Raw genomic sequence first — 20,068 nt, forward strand, 5'->3', positions numbered from 1 at the left:
TTCATCCAGGTCTCCTGTGACAGCTCATGCACCTAGAAGGGGTGCCAATCATCATCGAAGACTCGTAGGTGGAGCATTTGGGAACCCCACTCACAAAAGCCTTTTAAACACACAAGCACACGTACACACAGAAGAAGAAGAAGAAGAAGAGTTTGGATTTGATATCCCGCCTTTCACTCCCTTTAAGGAATCTCAAAGCGGCTGACATTCTCCTTTCCCTTCCTCCCCCACAACAAACACTCTGTGAGGTGAGTGGGGCTGAGAGACTTCAGAGAAGCGTGACTGGCCCAAGGTCACCCAGCAGCTGCAGGTGGAGGAGCGGAGACGCGAACCCGGTTTCCCAGATTACGAGATTACCGCTCTTAACCACTACACCACACTGGCTCTCACACACATACATACAAACACAGGAAGCCAACGATGATAGCTACGAAAACATACTCCCTCTGCCTGCAAATGTTCTCTGCTTTTCAGAACATAAGAACAGCCTACAGGATCAGGCCAAAGTCCCATCTTGTCCAGCATCCTCTTCTCACAGGGACTGACCAAACGCCCCCAGGGGAAAGCCCACAAGCGCAGCTACACACTTCCAGGTCAGAGGAGCACCGGAAATAGCTTGTGCACATGCACAAGAGTTATTTGTGCATGTGCAAGAGTTATTTTTGGTGCACATCCAGGTCGGAGGAGGCCTGTGCACATGCGCACAAGCTATTTCCGGTGCTCCTCCGACCTGGAAGTGTGCCGGAAATAGTGTGTGCGCATGCGTATGGGCACACGCTCCCCCACCCTCCGGCCCACCGCGCAATTGGTACTGGAGACACCGGCCCGAGGCGCAGTAAGTTTGCTGACCCCTGCACAAGAGCAACACTCTCGCTTCCTGTGGCTTCCAGCCATTGGCACTCAGAAGCCTAAAACCCCTTAACGATGGAATACCAGTGAAAATCCACATAAGCCCTAGTTACCCCTCAATGAACATTTAATTCCTTGGGATGTAAAAAGCAACAACTTTTTTTCTGGCGGATTCCAGCTTGGGTAGTTGCCCATGGTGGCTGTTTCCCGAGGGAGAAATGTAAATTCTGATCCTCTGAGATGCTCCAGTACAGAAACCACTGAGATATTCAATAGGGCATGGAATTAGAACTGAGTTTATCTCTTTTGCACCCCATTTTGCACTACTTGGAAGCAATGGCGTTAAGTGAAATATTGATTGTTGAAATAACATGCATAAGTAAGAAGGTCGATTGAGACCATCCAATCAGAAGCTGGGATGGGTTTCATAATTCCGAGACCGTCCCCAGAAAACTGTGACAATTGGGTAAGTTGGGACACTTGGAGGGTACAAAATCTTGCACTCTCGCCCATTTGGAGATTCAACCCCCCCCCCATACACACATACACACACCTGCCGCCTGCAGTCCTCCAGGTAAAACTGGAGCCTTTAGGTCAGCCCTAGAAACCTGACAACCCTCCTTCGCAGCCTCACCAATGGAGGTGATCTACATTGCAGGGGGTTTGACTAGATGTCCCTTTGGAACCCCCCAAAAAAACTCTACAATTCTATGAGTCCCTAAGCCTTATACCATCACACCTAGGTGGGCACACTCACAGGATTTGGGTAAGCAGGCAGTTGGCTGCATCCTTCCGCGTCTCTCTCACATCGGGAATGCCACCAGCTTTCCCACAGCTGTGCCAGGCCTAAACATCAGCTGATCTCCTCCTCTGAGGAGGTAAAAAGACCACTTCAAAGACAGGCGAAGGGTTCCCATCAGCCGTGGGAGGTGAGAAGGACCACCAGGGGATAGGTGCTTAGAAAAGAAATTTAGTTGTTTGCCTCTAAATTAGCACATATTTTTTGGGCACAGCCAAAGAACTTGCTGAAAACTTACTAAACCTGTTTGCAGAGTGTGAAAGTCCTCTTGGCATCCTTTGGTTCCTGGGGCTGAGTTCTCAGTTGCTCAATTCCTCCACCCATTTTCACCATGCAAGAAGAGCCTTTGGATAAGGCCAAAGAAGGGCTCTTCTGGACCATTGTCCTGTTCTTGCAGCAGTCAGTCGGATTCCTGTTATATAAGGAGCCCACAAGTAGGACCAGGGAACAACAACAACAGTCACACACCTTTTCTTCTTTGCCCTTCCTCTCATTTGTCCTCAAGCTTACTCCATCTTCCATGGGACAGCCCTTCAGATATTTGAAGATGGCTCTCAGTCTCCTCTTTTCCAGCCTAAACATACACATCTCCTTCAAGCATTCCTCATAAGGCTTTGTTTCCAGACCCTTGATCATCTTGGTTGCCCTCCTCTGCACAAGTTCCAGTTTGTCAACATCCTTCTTAAATGGGGCACCCAGAACTGGACACTGGACTTCAGGTGTGGTCTGACCAAGGCAGAATAGAGCGGGACTGTTACTTCCCTTGATTGGGATGCTAGACTTCTATTGATGCAGCCTAGAAGACCATGAGTTGTCGTGCTTGTTTGTTTGTTTTTGCTGATGTATCACAGGAGGTTAAGGGGTGATATGATAGCCATGTTCAAATATATAAAAGGATGTCACATAGAGGAGGGAGAAAGGTTGTTTTCTGCTGCTCCAGAGAAGCGGACACGGAGCAATGGATCCAAACTACAAGAAAGAAGATTCCACCTAAACATTAGGAAGAACTTCCTGGCAGTAAGAGCTGTTCGACAGTGGAATTTGCTGCCAAGGAGTGTGCTGGAGTCTCCTACTTTGGAGGTCTTTAAGCAGAGGCTTGACAACCATATGTCAGGAGTGCTCTGATGGTGTTTCCTGCTTGGCAGGGGGTTGGACTCAATGGCCCTTGTGGTCTCTTCCAACTCTATGATTCTATGATTCTATGATTCATTCAGCTGCTTTGACTCTGAATCTCCTGCATCACACTATTGGCTCATGCTCAGGTTGTGTCCTACCAAGACCCTTGGCCTCTTTCAACACACACGTCTGTCAAGCCAGGTGTCCCCCATCATATATTTGTGCATCTGGTTATTCTATCCACCATCTGAAGAAACTCTGTGTTCCTGTGTTACTGACACCACTAACTACACCTGCAAAGAAGTCAAAATGGTGGCCAGAAATGGTGCCAAGAACTACCTTAAATTGTGGTGCCCAGAATTGGACCCAGCACTTCAGGTGTGGTCTGACCAAGCCAGAATGGAATGCTACTATTTCTTCCCTAGATCTGGACACTAGACTTCTGTTGATGCAGCCTAGAACAGCAATACTGGTTTTTGCTGCTGCATCACACTGTTTACTGGGGTTAAGCTCATGGTGTTGTGTCTTATGTGTCTTGTTCATTATTAGGTAATTTTTGCTAACTTGAAAAATCTCAGAAAAGAAATAAAAAAGAAAGACTATGCGTTGCATGAAGGACTTTCTTTTTTCTGCCCTGACTCTTCCAGTGTTGAGCTTCTTAGGAAGCCCACGAATTGTAGTGCTATGAGAAAGGGGGAAAGCTTTCTCTATCAGCTTTCTCCAGGCCATGCACGAAGTTCTCAAGATGTTCCTCACTTCCTGAGAAGCGGGTGTGGCTTGAGAGACCCAGGCTAAAAATTAATGGTGTCCACTGAGAAACTGAATGGGTGGAGTGGGAGAAAATCTCACACATCCTTGCAGAGAAAGGTGAGAGTCTGAGGGTGAGTGGCTTCAGCAGACTTGGCGTGGGCAATTTTGGAAGCTGTATCCTGATGGTTGGTTGCTGATAAGATGGCCAAGAGCACCTCTCATGGGACACTTTAGGTAAATCCTCAGGCATTGATCCATCTGCCTCTTTCCCTGCCCTGCTCCTCACCCCTAAACTATGAAGTGAGTGAGCGAGAGAGCAATCTGCTTCTCAACCACCCACATCCATCTCATCAGCAGATTTTTCCCTCTGTTCCTTCTCTGGTGTGCTAATCTGAAAAAGATGGGATTTCTGCAATGCGTCACCCATTGTTAGGCTCCTCTGCTTTGCCCCCGGGGACCTTCCAGGTTACCAAATCTTGTGCTTCTTGGCAAAACCCTCCAGGGATATCGTACGTCTCTGTCAAAGCAGCGGAACATCTTTATGCTAAGTGTGGGTGTTGTAAGAGGAGACAGAGAGATGGAGAGAGATGCTGGAGGGGTAAATGGCTACCAGGAAGATTTGGGGCATCACGTGGCAGAGCAGTCTCAAATGAAGTTGTGCTCTCCCACTCCTGACTCAGCAATGTCGACACTGGTTTGGTCACGTCCACAGAATGGAAGAGGGCAGGATCCCCAAGGAAGTGTTTTACGGGAAGCAGGTTTCTGGCACCAGGCCTGTTGGCAGACCAAATCTGTGTAACAAAGATGTCTGCAAACCTGACATGAAGGCATACCTGCCAATTGTCCCAGAAGAAAGGGTGCCGTGATCTCTTGGACTGTGCTCTTGCCCCCCCTGAAAAGCATTTCCCCCCCTTCAGGGTGAGATCATGCCACAGGTCACATGACTCACCCAGGAGCACATCCCAGAAGATGCATGTCCCAGTTTTCTATCTGAAAAAGTTGGATGGTATGGGAATGCCGGCAACATCCAACCTGCTGCCATATGGGAATTCCCTTGCAGTGCCAGTCAGGTTGTGCATCCATGGCAGTGACCAGCGGAGGAATGACCGCTGGGAGGAACACAGAGAGAAGAAACGCATGGTTCATCTTCAGCAGCCCAACCAGACACCTGCCTCTGCCCCAGCTGCAACAAACCATGTCTCTCCTGTATCAATCTCTACAGCCAGAGCAGGCATTGTAACTTCCCCAGTGGTTTGACTTAACCCCCAAAGGTGCACTGCTCCATTGTCTCCTGAGACGGATGGATGCCAACATTTAAATGGGTACCAGACTTTGGAAAGAGCCACTTCTGCCCTTCGGAGGAGATGGAGTTGTGGGCTTCAAAGCCCCAGCCCCCGCATGATTGGGGGGGATTCCTGGCCACATCACCCCCTGGCCAGCTAATCGGCTGGCTCTGGGGGCATGGCCTTCCCTATTTAAGATGTGGCCAGGGATCTGCCTCTTTGCTACCTGCCAGCTGTTCCTGTTTTGCCACCCTCCCGCCCTATAAGGTTTCCGTTCCTTGACCTTGCTATGGACCTTGGTTGGTCGCCGTTGAGGGGCTTGGTAGGAATTTTTCCACTTAGCAAATTGGCACCAGCCACTTGGTTTTTGCCTATCTCGTAGCAAATCATCACAGCTTTCTGGGTATTGGTGGTTAGGCATTTGTATTGTTCTGTAGATGGAAGAGGGGAGGAAGCGCCATCACCTGCCCCCCATATTGAAGGGTAGTCCGGTAAAGGTTTCCAGGTGGCGTGGCCCTGTCCGAAGCCTGTGGAGGTGAGGGCCTAAGGCACGCCCCCTATCGGTGACCCCGGGGGAGTTCCTAGTTGATGTGCATCAGCAGGACTCCCTCTACTGGAGGTTAACCCATCCCAGACTTCAAGAGGATGGACTGAAGTTGGATATAGTCGGTTAGGACCAATGCCTAAGCCAATACCGCTCATCACCTGTAACCAATAAAGTTGTGGCCTTATTTAGCTCATTAACCTTAATAATTGTGTCATGTGTCATTATTTCCACTGGAGGGCGGGAACTCGCCACGCAACTAGCATCGCTGGTTCAAGTTAATCACATTTCTTGACTTAAATAGTTTTAACTGGCTTTTGAATAAACGTGCAATTAACTGATCTGAAGTTTATTGCGTTATCACTTGGTGGGTCGTGCAGACCACTCTTCTGACTCTTTATAGGACATGGGGAACAAACAGGAGATGAGTTTATGGAACCAAGGGCTGGTGGTGATCTAAAACGATTTGGGAACCACTGACCTAAACTGATCCAGTATAGATGGGAGTTGGAGCCCAATAATGCGCCATTTTGACTATTCTTAAGATCACACACTTTGAAGCTCCATCATGCTTTAGCAGATTACGCCCTGAATCTCTTCCAGCTCCTTTATCTGGCAGGAGCATGAAAGCTTTGCTTAGTCATGTAACTAAGGGCAGCTGCTGGTTCTCAGCTCTTTGATGCTGGCACCACATAAGTCCTGAGTTGTCAGGTGTTCAGCTGGTCTCTCCCTGCTTCCAAGGCTTCCTGCTTCCCCATCTCCTCCCCTGTTCCTTCCTCCCCCTTTACTCAGGAGCGCAGGACTGCAGAATGTCAGAGGGCCTGCAGAGACGGGCGGACATAAAAAATGCCAGCGAGGCAGAACTCCTTGGTCACGACAGGATCTCGCATCATGGATCTCCTGGTTGGCCACCCCACCTCTAAGAAGACAGCAGCCGGGGGGCCGCCTGCACCACACCGCCAGTGTGGTGTAGTGGTTAAGAGTGGTAGTCTCGTAATCTGGTGAACCGGGTTTGATTCCCCGCTCCTCCACATGCAGCTGCTGGGTGACCTTGGGCCAGTCACACTTCTCTGAAGTCTCTCAGCCCCACTCACCACACAGAGTGTTTGTTGTGGGGGAGGAAGGGAAAGGAAAATGTTAGCCGCCTTGAGACTTCTTCGGGTAATAGTAATAATAATAAATTTATATCCCGCCCTCCCCAGCCGAAGCCGGGCTCCGAGCAGCTAACAACAGTAAAATGATACAACATTCTAAAATTATTTCATTCATAATCATTTCATTATAAAATCAGTTCAAATCAGATTAATGGCAACCATTGGGCTAGAGTTCTATGAGGATCACCAAAGGAGGGGGTCAGGCTGTGCCCTGGCCAAAGGACTGGTGGAACAGCTCGGTCTTGCAGGCCCTGCGGAAAGATGTCAAGTCCCGCAGGGCCCTAGTCTTCTGTGACAGAGTGCTCCACCAGATCGGGGCCACAGCCGAAAAAGCCCTGGCTCTGGTTGAGGCCAGCCTAACCTCCCTGTGGCCCAGGATTGCCAAGATGTTTTATTTGTGGACCGTAAGGTCCTCCGTGGGACATACCAGGAGAGGCAGTCCCGTAGGTACGAGGGTCCTAAGCCGTATAGGGCTTTAAAGGTTAAAACCAGCACCTTAAACCTGATCCTGTACTCCACTGGGAGCCAGTGCAGCTGGTATGGTCCCTCCCCATTCTAAAAGTCTATTATTCTGTGATTCTTCAATTGTCCCGAGTCCTTAAGACTGAGATACCCCCTTGTTTACCCCCATGTCACCCAGCCACAGAATCCCTTGGGGCAGGGCAGAGGAGCAATGGATCGCTCTGCACTTCTCACCTGTAAACTCAGCCATTTTGTTCCCAAACTCCCAAAAACATTGTGGTGTGGTTTTTCTCTCCATCATCCACACAGTAGCTGTGCAACGAAGTTACCAAACCAGTCTGGGTCCCGCCCTGCCCCGCTCAGCCCAGGGTGGAGCCGCATTTGGGATCAGCTAGATTCCTGCAGCGCTCCGTGGCTTACCTCCCAGGGACAGATTTAATAATCCGTTGACTTCAGACTCAATGCACTGTGTTGTAAATAAATCTTTCATCCTCTCGAGGTGTGGCAGACGGTTCGGCAGAGTTCCCAACCTCACAGCGAAGGCTCCTTTCCTCACCCCGGAGCTCTGTGGGCCGGGAGGGCGTTTTCCATCCTTCGGGCTCGATTAAGCAGAGTGCGTACCTGCACAACTGCTCACGGTCCTCCGAGGCACACACACACACACACACACACACACCCCGCCGCCACAACACATTCCTTCTATCTGCAGTATTCCTTACAGGTGCACTGTGTGCAGCAATAGCACCACCTGCTGACTGCGGACGGAATAGCGACACAACGCCCTTCAATACAGTTCACCGTTGCTCACTTCACTCAAGGTTAGGAAAGGTGGTCGTGCCCCCACGACGGGCTCACCTGCCTCTCTCTCTGTCTGCCAAGAACTAAGAAGAGACAATAAAAACAGAGGGGACACGTAGGTCTGTTTTCTGAATTTTGTTTATTCCTCCCGGGCTTAGACACAGCTCTGGAGATGGACATCAACTGCTCCTCAGCATCTCTGCGGGACTCTGGCTACCTCTGCGGCATGGACCAGCCAGAGGGCTAGGTGGGTGCAAATGGGGTGCCAGGTTGTATGCATGTTTTAAGGCAAGGGGAATGAGGAAAGAGGGCTGCGGGCTGTTTATACCAGCGATGCCAAGACCCTCTAGCCGAGAAAATGACAAGGAACTGAAGGTTGGAAAGACGACCGCAGCCACATGATGAGGAAGCTACCTGAGCTGTTGGATGAAGGGATGGAAATATGGCCAGCAGAGGGGGGCACAAAGAAACAGCTTGAGAAGAGCAATTCTACTCCATCCTGCCCTCTTGTAGATTCTTCCCATCGAAAGCTGCCTTCTACTGAGTCAGGTCGTTCATCCAGCTAGCTCAGTACTGGATACCCTGACTGGGAAAGACTCTTCCGTGTTTCAGGAAGGACTCGTTCCCAGCCCTTCCTGGACATCACCAGGAATGGACCTTCTGCAATGCAAGGCAGAGGCTCTCACCACTGAACTGTGGGCTTTCTGGAGAACAGTAGAAGCAACCTGCTGGATCAGGCCCATGGCTCACCTACTCTGGAACCTGTTCTCACAGTGGCAGACCAGATGCCCAATGGGAAACCTTAAAACAGGACTCAGCCACCTCCTCCCTGAATTTGTCCAATCCTCTTCTAAAGCCATCCACGTTGATGGCCATCTCTGCCTCTTCATGGAGGTGAGGGCCATCAGTAGCTACTAACTTCTGAATTGCAGGAAACCACAGGAGGGCTGCTCTTGTGATCAGGTCCTGTTTGCAGATTTCTGGTCGGCCGCAGTGAGAACAGGAAGCTGGACTAGAAGGGCCAATGGCAGGCAGTTCTTATGGTCTTTGTGAGTTCCATAGTTTAAATCCGGGCTGCAAGGAGAAGCGCTTTCTTCTGTCTGTCCCGAATCTTCCGAAGGTTCAGCTTCATGGGGTGTGCAAGAGCTCTTGTTCATTTCATTCCGCTCACCTTAAAAAGGAAATTGTTGGAGCTGAAAAACCTTCAGTCAGGAAAGGGCCAGCGAAATGATCAAGGGAGTGGAGTGACTAATTTGTTTAGAGAAAAGGTGAGTAAGGGGTGAAATGATAGAGGTTTATGAAATTATGGAGAAAGTGGATTAAGAAAAGTTTCTCTACTTCTCTATTATGTTCAGTGGAGCTTGTACAGAAGTGGAGCTTATGCAAAAGTATTTGGGTGTGTTTGTGACACCAGATCGAAGGACCGTGTGTGTGCTGACACAAATCCACAGGTAGGAGGTTTCACTTTGAAAAGTCTTGTGAATAGCAATGCCATCTGATGGCTTTCCTTCACAGGCTCAGTGCATTTTACGTAAGGATTCCAGTGTTATGTTTCCTCCCACCTGCGTAAGGAAAAGCTTCAGCTATGTGACAGCATCTGATGCTCCTGAACTGTTGGTTGGGATTAATTCCTCATCCACTAAGAGAGGTAAGACAGAGGTGGTCCCCGCCTCAAACTCTTCCCTTTTACAAACTGGAGAGAGTTCATATTAATTTGCAGGTTATCCATCCCATGAGATTCTGGCATAACGATCAGAAGAAACGCAAGAGGGAGAGTCGTCATTCAGCTCACGGTTAACGTATGGAACTCACTGCTTCAGGATGCCATGGGCTTTACCAAAGGATCAGATGATTCCACGGGCTCTGTAGATCTCACAGTACATGACTGTGTACAAAGAGGCAGTCTGTCAAAGTGCCAGAATTAGAAGAACAAAAACAAAAGGGAAGATTCTCTCTAAATTCATTGGCAGTTGCCTTAAACCAAGTCAGACTATTGAGGCCACCTTCAAAGTGCCAGCTGGTCCCATGAGAACTTAAGAAAAGCCTGCTGGATCCGATCACTGTCCCATCTAGTCCACCATCCTGTTCTCACAGCGGCCAACCACATACCTCAATGCATTGTCCCTGCAGCTAACAGCCCTTGGCAAGCCCTCTCTTCCTCCATGAATTTGTCCAATCCTCTAGTATAGGCACGTCCAACTTCCAATAGACTGCAATCTACTCACACTATTAAAAAAATTGGCAGTGATCTACCTATTGGATTGACCAAAGTTCTTGAGCTTTTTTTGGAGAGCCTTCACCAAAGCTCTTGAGTTTTCTTTAAGGGAGGGTTGACCACAGCTGTTGAACTTCTTTCCCTTTTTCTTTTGGGTCAATCGATCTGGATCATGCAATCGACCAGGATCAACCATGGACACCCTGCGATTGACCGGTAGATCGCAATTGACCTGTTGGACATGACTGCTCTCGTATAGCCACATGGGCTGGTGGCCATCTCTGCCTCCTGGTTTAACTCTGCGCTGTGTGAAGTAGTCCTTTCTGGCCTCTGGGCTGAATCTCCCAAGCTCCATCTTCATGGGACGTCCAGTGGGCCAAAGCAGAGACTGCATTTGGGCTTTTGGGAAAGGAGCCGTTCCTTGCAAGTGAAGACACTCATAACCGAGCCCTGCCGAAATCTGGGATTAGGAGGAAAGCGCCCAAGAGAAAGGAGGGAACTTGGAGGTCTAGAGACTCTTTCTTCCTGATGCCACTCAAAGGCGGGAGCCGGTGCTGGTCTGGGGCGCTGAAGGTGGTCCACGGCTGAGATTGTGGGGTGCCGAAAAGTGCAGGGGGTCCCAAGCAGAGACTTCCGGGGATCGCCAGGAGAAGCGTGTCTCCGGGAGCTGAGGGCTGAGCCCAGCGCAGGAGGAGGCGGAGGGGGAGAGAGTTTGGGAACCCCTCCAACATCCCCTGTGAAACCTGTCCGTTAATTTATACCGAGGATTTGTACAAAAATAAAGGGTTCTGCTGATAAGATTTAGAACAAATATTAAATAAATATTCTCTCTTTTTTAATGGCGTGTCCGTGGCTTAGTTCATAGCTCGTCTCTGGGGTTGATGCTGGATTCACTGGGTCCGAGGCGCTCCTGGTTCAAGGCCGCAATGACTTCGTCGGCTTTGATCCGCTCCTGGAGGGAAGGAGGGAGAGAAGAGGGAGTCAGGAGGGCCAGGGAGTGTAGAGGCTGGATTATGAAGGAGGGTCCACCACGTCCCAAGGGATTCTGTGGCTGGGGGATGTGGTGGTGAACAAGGGGGTCTCTCAGTCCTAAGGGCGGGGGGCAATCATAGAACCACAGAATCAGTCAAACAGTGAGAATTGGCCCTGTTACATCTACCTCCCTGAAACTCAGCACTGGCACCCCACAGGGATGTGTGCTGAGTCCCTACCTGTAATCATTGTGCACATATGACTGTATTTCATCTGATCTATCCCCTGTAATTATTAAGTTTGCAGATGATACCACCATAATGGGCCTAATTACAGGTGGAGATGAATCAGCGTACAGGGGGGAGGTTCAAAAAGTATCTACATGGTGCCTAGAGAATAACTTGCACCTAAATATTAGCAAGACAAAGGAGATGGTGTTGGACTTTCGGAGGAAGAGAGGGGAACTAGCCCCGTTGTATATTGGGGTGTCTGTGTGTGTGAAGAGAGTCTCTTCCTTTAAATTCCTGGGAGTTTACCTTAGTGAAGACCTCACTTGGAAAAGCAATATAACTCAGGTGGTTAGGAAGGCCCAACAGAGACTCCATTTCCTCAGGGTCTTGCAAAAGAACAATGTTAAACAGCAATTGATGACCTCCTTCTGCCGGTCCACAATAGAAAGTGTCCTCTCATGTTGTATCACAGTGTGGTACGTTGGCTTGACAGCCACGGACAGAAAGTCTTTACAGAGGGTGGTGAACACAGAACATGATATCACGGGCTGTCCCTTGAGTCCGCTAGTTGACATTGCAAGGGATTGATGCCTTAGGAGAGCGAGAAAAATTCTCAGGGATGATTCACACCCCAGCCAGCACCTCTTTAATTTTCTACCCTCGGGCAGGAGATATAGAAGTATAATCAGTCATAACAACAGTCTATAAAACAGTTTCTATCCATGGGCTGTTAGGCTGCTGAACGGAAAATAATATAGCACAGCTGACTATTGGGGTTGGTGTGTTGTGCAACAAGTACACAGAGAGCAATGAGATTGAGTGTTTTTTGGGGGAGGCTTGGTTAATTTCATTGTACACAGGTTGTACATTGACAATAAAGGTATCATCATCATCGAACTGCAGTGTTGGAAGAGACCCTAAGGCTTATCTAGTCCAACTTTCTGCAACACAGGAATTACATGATAATAAAAATGCTACAGCAGAGATAGTGAATAGTTCGGTGAGGTTTGCTTAAATTGAAAGTGCTTAAATTTGGCTGCATTGTAGCTTTTGCAATAAGGCTGCTGTTCAGGTAGCATTGCCATTTTCAGCCACAGACTAAGCTCAAAACTCTTCTTCTTGGCTTGCTGAAGAGCTCTGTGTGACTCAAAAGCTGGAATGTACTTTCATCAAGTTGTGTGTTGGTCCACAACTCCCTACTGCATTCTCTTTCAAAAGCTATATAGTGAAGTACGTACATTTCGGGAGATGTGTCCCGGGTTAATTCTACAAACAGACCACCAGGTGTCAGCAGTACCCTAATCTAAGTGAACTTCGTTGGACTGGTCATGTTGTGCAGTTGCCTGATGATCGTCTTCCAAAGCAACTACTCTATTCCGAACTTAAAAATGGAAAGCGTAATGCTGGTGGTCAAGAAAAGAGGTTCAAAGGCTGTCTCAAGGCAAATCTTTAAAAATGTAGTATAAACACCGACAACTGGGAAACACTGGCCTGTGAGCGCTCCAGTTGGAGAACAGCCTTTTCCAAAGGTGTCATGGGCTTTGAAGACACTCAAACTCAGGACTCAAGGGAGAAACGCGCTAAGAGGAAGGCACGCTTGGCAAACCCTCACCATGATCAACTCCCGCCTGGAAACCAATGTCCCCACTGTGGAAGGGATGTTATTAATGTGTGACATTTTAATGCATTTTTAATCTTTGTTGGAAGACGCCCAGATGGACGGGGTACAAATAAATTATTATTATTATTATCATTAAAACCGTGTTTATGGAATACAATCTTACTCAGCTACGAGGGATCACCAAAGAAGAAGAATCTAAGTGATGCCCTATCAAATACTAGCTGGATTTGACGGTACTGTAGTAATAAACTTGGTTTCCATTATGTCATGGATCAGTTTTGAAAAGGTTTGCAGATCAAAAACCAGCAGCTGAATATTGTGTGCGCAACATTTATTCATTTATTTATTTCATAAAATGGACACACATCTTGATTGTAAGGGGGAAAGGATAAAGATAGAAAAAGAAAATCAAGGGAAAAATTGGCTTGGGATATGAACCAGTCAAAGACCTTTCTGCTAATTCCCTTTGGATAATAGGAGAGGCATTGTAACTAAGCCAGGGCAGTATCTTTGCAGCAGATTTGTGCCTATTTAGAAAAAAGAGGAAAATGAAGATAGTGAAATAAATTGCTGGCATACTAGCATCAGCGTGGGTCTGATAGCTCTCTCCTTTCCATCCGGATTCATTGAATGGCCTTTCTCATCGAGTGAGAGAGCTCCTGCAGGCTCTCTTCTCCCATGTAAATGTGATAACGAAAAACTCACCAGTTCCCGGTAGAGAGGGTTGAGGGTGAACCACAAGGCAACCGCACACCGCTGGCCTTTGGTCACAGCCTTCACGCCATGAGGATTCTCCCCACCAGATGAAAAGCTGATCATGCGCCCACATTTGGGTTTGATGGAGGCCTGGGAAGCAGAGAAAGGGCAGGAAATGTTAGCAGACATTCCTCTTTCCCTTCCCAAGGGTTTGGAATCAGGAGCCTCTGATTCTGGAGTCGGCATATGACTGTCCTGACTAGTAGTTGCCAAGACCACATAACACCGGTCTTGAAAGACCTACACTGGCTCCCAGTACGTTTCCGAGCACAATTCAAACTGTTGGTGCTGACCTTTCAAGCCCTAAACAGCCTTGGTCTAGTATATCTGAAGGAGAGTCTCCACCTCCATCGTTCTGCCTGGACACTGAGGTCCAGCTCTGAGGGCCTTTTGGTGGCTCCCTCCCTGCGAGAAGTGGGGTTACAGGGAACCAGGCAGGGGGCCTTCTTGGTGGTGGCACCCGCCCTGTGGAACGCCATGCCACCAGATGTCAAAGAGAAAAATAACTACCAAACTTTTAGAAATCTAAAGGCAGCCCTGTTATGGAAGTTTTTAATGTTTGATGTTTTAATGTATTTTTAATCTTTTGTTGGAAGCTGCCCAGAGTGGCTGGGGAAACCCAGCCAGATGGGCGGGGTATAAATAATAAATTATTATTATTATTATTATTATTATTATTGTTGTTGTTGTTGTTGTTGTTGTTGTTGTTGTTGTTGTTGTTGTTGTTGTCACCATTGGCCTTATTCTCTGGGGACTAATCCCTCTTTAAAGCCATGCAAATAGCAAAAGAAGAATGGCAGATAAAATTAATGGACTACGCAGAATTAGGTAAAATGACAGGAAGGATTAGAAACCTGCAGGACCAGAGATTTACAGAAGATTGGAAGAAATATACATATTTGAAGAGCAACTGTAATCAACAAATTACACTAGTAGGACTACAAGAAGTTTTGTAAGGAGAAATATCTGAAACATTGCAAAGTAGAGAAGGGAATAGAGATGTTAGTTATGAGACTTAAATGCAATAGTGAAGTAAGAAATGTATATTAAGTGAATAGACTGGGAAATTTTCAGATGTGATTGATGGAAGTCATACAATTGTATAAGATGTAAAAGTATTTTTCATTACTGTTGGAAATAATATGTTTAAAAAACCTAATAAAAATTTATTATATATATTAAAAAAGCCATTCAAATAGGTGGCCACCCCCTACATCTTGCAGCTGGGCATTCCGCAGTTTAACACTGCAAATAAGAACTTCCTTTCGTCTGTCGTGAATCCCCCACCTTTCATGTGCGTTGGAGGATCCCCACTGGGTTTGAGTTTTACGAGAGAGGGAGGAAGACCTCCTCTCTCTACACCAGAGCTTGCCCAACTGTGTGTCAAGACACATCATTGTGTTGGCTGTGGGTTTGTCGTGCGAACGTTCCCTGCGCTCCTCCCTGGAAAGGGGTTAGTTCAGCCTCTGGTTTGCTAGCAAAACTGAATCACTGTGTCGTGAAACGATGCATGTCTAAAAAGCGTGTTTGGAAAGCTCTTATCTGCTCCATGCATAATCTTATGTGCCCTTGTCCTCTTGCACCGTTTCCCCTAAAACCCCAAAGCCCCAAATACTGTTGCCTTTCGTGGTAGGGGAGCAACCTATGGTTAGCATCTGGCACAGAGCTCTTCCACAATGCTCCCTTGGCAATCTCCCCCTGAGCTCGTTCGGAGGCCTCTGCCTTGCAGGCCCTTTCCCATCTGGCCTGGGAGAGTGGAATGCGGACTGACTCCAGCTACAAAAACTGAGGCTGTTTTGAAGGGCCTCAGAAATAGAAACTCCAGCATGCTGTTATCAAAGCAACTGTTGCAAGACATAGCAGGCAGACAAGACAGGCAAGGCCGTAGCAGGCAGACAACAAAGAATGAGTAAATTAAGAAGTGTTAACCTTCAAAAGGGGAAACATGGAATGTTAGAGCTTGATTGGATAAGAATGTAAAGTCTCACTCTCTGGGTTTTTGTTTTGTTTTTTGTATAGACTATAAAAAGTGGGTGCATCCTAATTGGGGTGTGCAGATTGTGAGATTGTTGCGCTGGACCTTTGCTTTGCATATGCATTTCAAATAAACCCCGTTATAACCTGCAAGGACGTTTGCCACTTTGTGTGAATCTGTGCTCCGAGGACCCAATAGCAGATATGGAACAGGTCCAACATTTCGACAGATTCTCGGGCTGGAAGATTGTTTCCTGGGGTTTGAGAGAGCTGTTGCTGTTATTGATATTATCGTTGTATCTTTTGTTTTAGATCTTATGATTTACCGTATTTTTCGCTCTGTAGGACGCACCTTTTCCCCTTCAAAAATGAAGGGGAAATGTGTGTGCATCCTATGGAGCGAAGAAGCCATAGCCCCGCGACCCTCTCCCGGCTGGAGAGGTGACGCGCAGCTATGGCAGCAGCCTTTCCGCTGCGCGCCTTTCCGCTGCTCCCCGACCTGCTCTTTGGGGCTGGCGGTGGGCTTCCCCCCGTCAGCCCCAAAGAGCAGGTCGAAAGGAACCTGAAGCACACCGACCCCTCTCGCTCTCCAGGCTTCCAAGGTAGCCGCCTGAAGGCGACTGAACGCACCTTAAACGGCACCTTGTTTTAGAGGGGGAAAACAAGAGGGGGGAAATTCTCCCCCTCTCTGCGCAGCCAGCGCCATTTGGTTGTGTGCTTTCTGATGTGCGTTTTTTATTGTTTATGACTTCTGTTATGTAAATCTTGCCATGTTGTAAGCCTCCTTGAGCATAGTTTCAAACTATGGAAAGGCGGCATGCAAATAAAATATTGATGGTGGTGATGCTCACCGTCACAGTCTTGGCATCCATCTCGGTGAAGATAAATTCGCCCCCTTCGAAATCGCTGTTCATGTACAGGAGAGCACTAGCAGGAGAGAAAGCGGGGAGGTTAGACTCAGCGGAGGGCGCCTGGTCCCGACCTGCTCTGAAGAAAGTCCCTCTCATAGCGCCGGAAGTGGAATTTCTGTTCGTCTCATTATCAGGGTGGCCTCTGTTGTGTCTGGAAAAGTGCCGTCTAACCACAAAACTGGTAAGAAATGGTTTAGGAGGAACACTGACTGTTAAACTAAAAAACATTTCCAGAGAAGGCACAAGGAAGGTTCTGCACGTACACTGAAAATTTGCTGACTAAAGCAACATTTCAAGGACTTGGTTGGATTAAGATATTGGTGTTGGTACTGACCTTAAAAGCCCTAAACGGCCTCAAAGGCCCAGTATACCTGAAGGAGCATTTCCACCCCCATCGTTCAGCCCGGACACTGAGGTCCAGCGCTGAGGGTCTTCTGGCGGTTCCCTCACTGCGAGAAGCGAAGTTACAGGGAACCAGGCAGAGGGCCTTCTCGGTGGTGGCACCTGCCCTGTGGAACACCTTCCGAACAGATGTCAAGGAAATAAACAACTATCTGAAGTTTAGGAGACATCTGAAGGCAGCCCTGTTTAGGGAACTTTTTAAGGTTTGATGTTTTAATGTATTTTTAATCTTTTGTTGGAAGCTGCCCAGAGTGGCTGGGGAAACCCAGCCAGATGTGCAGGATATAAATAATAAATTATTATTATTATTATTATTATTATTATTATTATTATTATTATTATGTGATGGGGTGGCAGAAAGTGGTTGGGGAGCCCATGAACGGCTTAGACGGTGTATATATTTTTTCCGAAACAGAGAATTTCCCATGGAAATTGCGGGTTCCCAACCCTACCTGTAATCTCGGAAGGTGTAAGCGGGGGGCTCTTTCCAACACTCATTGGCTTCCGGGTCCAGGAGGCAATTGTCAGCATGGATAGGGTGGCTGAGGTCATTCCTCCGCTCCTGGTGGCCTGCAGAGGGCAGAGAAAAAGGAGGTTCAGCCTTGCTGGCAACTTCTCACTTCACCCCGGCTCTCACTAAATAAACGGCAACAGATTATTTCATTGTTGCTGAGCAAACTACTGAGTCATGACTGGCCATATTTTCAGTAATGTACGCGGGTGGCACTGTGGGTTAAACCACAAGGACTTCCCGATCAGAAGGTCGGTGGTTCGAATCCCCACAACAGGGTGAGCTCCCGTTGCTCGGTACCTGCTCCTGCCAACCTAGCAGTTCGAAAGCACACAGTGCAAGTAGATAATTAGGTACCGCTCCGGCGGGAAGGTAAATGGCGTTTCTGTGCGCTGCTGTGGTTTGCCAGAAGCGGCTTCGTCATGCTGGCCACATGACCTGGAAGCTGTACGCTGGCTCCCTCGGCCAATAAAGTGAGATGAGTGCCACAACCCCAGAGTCGGTCATGACTGGACCTAATGGTCAGGGGTTCCTTTACCTTTACCTTTATGCATTGTTATGCAAGCTTTCCCTTAATACACAGAATTCTGTTCACCTTATTTACCTAGAGAATTGTATTCACATTCTTCTGGAGGATTTCAGAGGACAGCTGTGTTTTGCTGTACATGTTGTTTCACAAAGCACAGATTCCCTCCAAGTTCATTTATTTCATTTGCTTAGTGAATGCTCATAGCACTTCATATCTTCACAGAAATCTCCCAATGGCTTACAAATCCCGGCAAACAAGAACCAACAAATTATTGGGGGGAAGCCACATAAACCTATAGCGAGGAGGTGACCGCATTCGAGTCTGAACAATGGCTCTACCATGGATAATTCTGCATTCTAAGTTACGTAATTCAACCAACATCTCTGAAAAGCATGCAGAAGGGAGGTTTGGCAGACTGGAAAGTTTTTTGAGCCAGGCCTTACCTGACAGAGCCGTCCGGCACACCAGGTGCGTGTAGGAGAAATAGAGGGTGGAATTGAGCCTGAAGTACGACTCCACGATCCTGCGGGCTTTCTCGCTGACATCGTAGAAGAGGCGGGCGCTCCCCAGGGGAACTCTCCCCTCATAGCCGAACTGCGGGCAAACCAGAGTGCAATTGTTCCCTCAGTTCCAAATTCAGCCCACCTTCAACCAAGGATGTGGAGAGCTTCTCCTCAGGGCCATCTTAAACATATCCGGCGCCGTGGTGCAAAGCTCCCTCTGGCGTGCGCACACACACCCCAGTTTCCCAGAGTTGTTGACCTTTTTGGGGGGAGGACAGCGCTGCCAGCGGGGCTGGAGGAGGCAGGCAGCAGCTGGAGGGCAGCTCCTCCGGCGGGGAAGAAGCGGAGGCTGGATGCGGCGCCTCCTGGCTCAGCTGGATGCTCCGTGCCGTGGAGGCCACGGCAGAAGGAGACTCCAGGCATGGCACTGCTTCGGCGCGGCATGGCGGAGGCAGGCAAGGGCAGTGAGCTGATGTTGGGAGGCGCCGCGTCCAGCCTCTGCCTCTCCCCTGGCGCCCTCCAGAACTTGGTGTCCTGGCGCCCTGCACCACTAGCCTCTATGGGGATTCTCCTACATCAGAACACAAGAAGAGCCTTGCAGGATCAGGCCAAGGGCCTACCACTCCCAGCATCCTGTTCCCAACCAGGGGCCAACCAGTTCCCCGCAAGAAACCCAAGGGAAGTTTTGAACACAAAAGCACTTTCTTCCCTCCTGGTGGTTGCCAATAACTGGGGTTCAGAAGCATCACTGCCTCCAATTGTGGATACAGGTAGGTAGCCGTGTTGGTCTGCTGTAGTCAAAACAATATTTTTTTAAAAAAAATTCCTTCCAGTAGCACCTTAGACGCCAACTAAGTTTGTTCTTGGTATGAGCTTTTGAAGTGTGCATGCACACAAAAGTTCATACCAAGAACAAACTTAGTTGGTCTCTAAGGTGCTACTGGAAGGATTTTTTAAATTTTATTTTGTTCCAATTGTGGAAGCCGAGCAGAGCCATCCTGGCTAGGAGCCACTGACTGCCCCCTTGTAAGGCATGGGGAGTCCTCCTCTCCCTTTGGTAACTTCACAGATAAGAACTAACAAGCAGTTGATATGCTTATATAGTCATACCTCATGTTAAGTTTGCTTCATGATACGTTTTTTCAGATTGCGTCCCACAGTGACCCAGAAGTACCGGAAAGGGTTACTTCTGGGTTTCACTGCTTGCGCATGCGCAGACACACAAAATGATGTCATGCACAGGTGCAGAAGCGGCAAATTGCGACCCGCACGTACACAGATGCGCCACTGCGGGTTGCGTTCTATTCATGTTTCAAACGGGCCTCTGGAACGGATCCTGTTCACAGCCAGAGGTACCACTGTAGTCCTTTTATTACAGTGTCATGTTGCAAGCACAAATATACAGCTCTCCGCAAGGAGGGCAGTTGCCTACTCTAAACCCTCCTTCCGACTTCTGCAGCATTCTAGGCGCCAACGGGGAGTTCCTCCCTCCCTCTGCCTCCTTTGCTCTCTGACACGTCCGGACCTCTGAGTCCGTGGCGAGGGGGGGGGTCCCCCACACTCTTGACTGATGTCTCTTCTAGCTGTCCCCTCCCTTCTGGCTCCCTTGTCATTATCTCGTAACTAGGTAACTCCTCCCTAAGCTGTTCAGCTTCTGTCTCTCTCTCTCTCTGCTTCTGGACACACTAT

At 48.4% G+C, this 20,068-nt stretch overlaps 1 protein-coding gene across 2 annotated transcripts in view; it reads right to left on the minus strand.

Moving 5' to 3' along the window:
• Positions 1 to 7,877: 7,877 nt before the first annotated feature.
• Positions 7,878 to 20,068, minus strand: part of P3H2 (prolyl 3-hydroxylase 2) — a 121,783-nt gene continuing 109,592 nt past the window's right edge. For both annotated transcript variants that reach the window (XM_083504134.1, XM_083504135.1), the window contains exons 11-15: positions 18,320 to 18,470; positions 17,289 to 17,406; positions 16,375 to 16,450; positions 13,499 to 13,639; positions 7,878 to 10,922 (exon numbers count right to left, since the gene is read on the minus strand). In XM_083504134.1, coding sequence (XP_083360260.1) covers positions 10,830 to 10,922; positions 13,499 to 13,639; positions 16,375 to 16,450; positions 17,289 to 17,406; positions 18,320 to 18,470 — 579 coding nt within the window. In that variant the 3' untranslated portion in view covers positions 7,878 to 10,829. The remainder of the gene's footprint in view (positions 10,923 to 13,498; positions 13,640 to 16,374; positions 16,451 to 17,288; positions 17,407 to 18,319; positions 18,471 to 20,068) is intronic.

The sequence above is a fragment of the Podarcis liolepis genome, assembly GCF_965112155.1.
Source record: "Podarcis liolepis genome assembly, chromosome: 5".
NCBI classification, from domain to species: domain Eukaryota; kingdom Metazoa; phylum Chordata; class Lepidosauria; order Squamata; family Lacertidae; genus Podarcis; species Podarcis liolepis.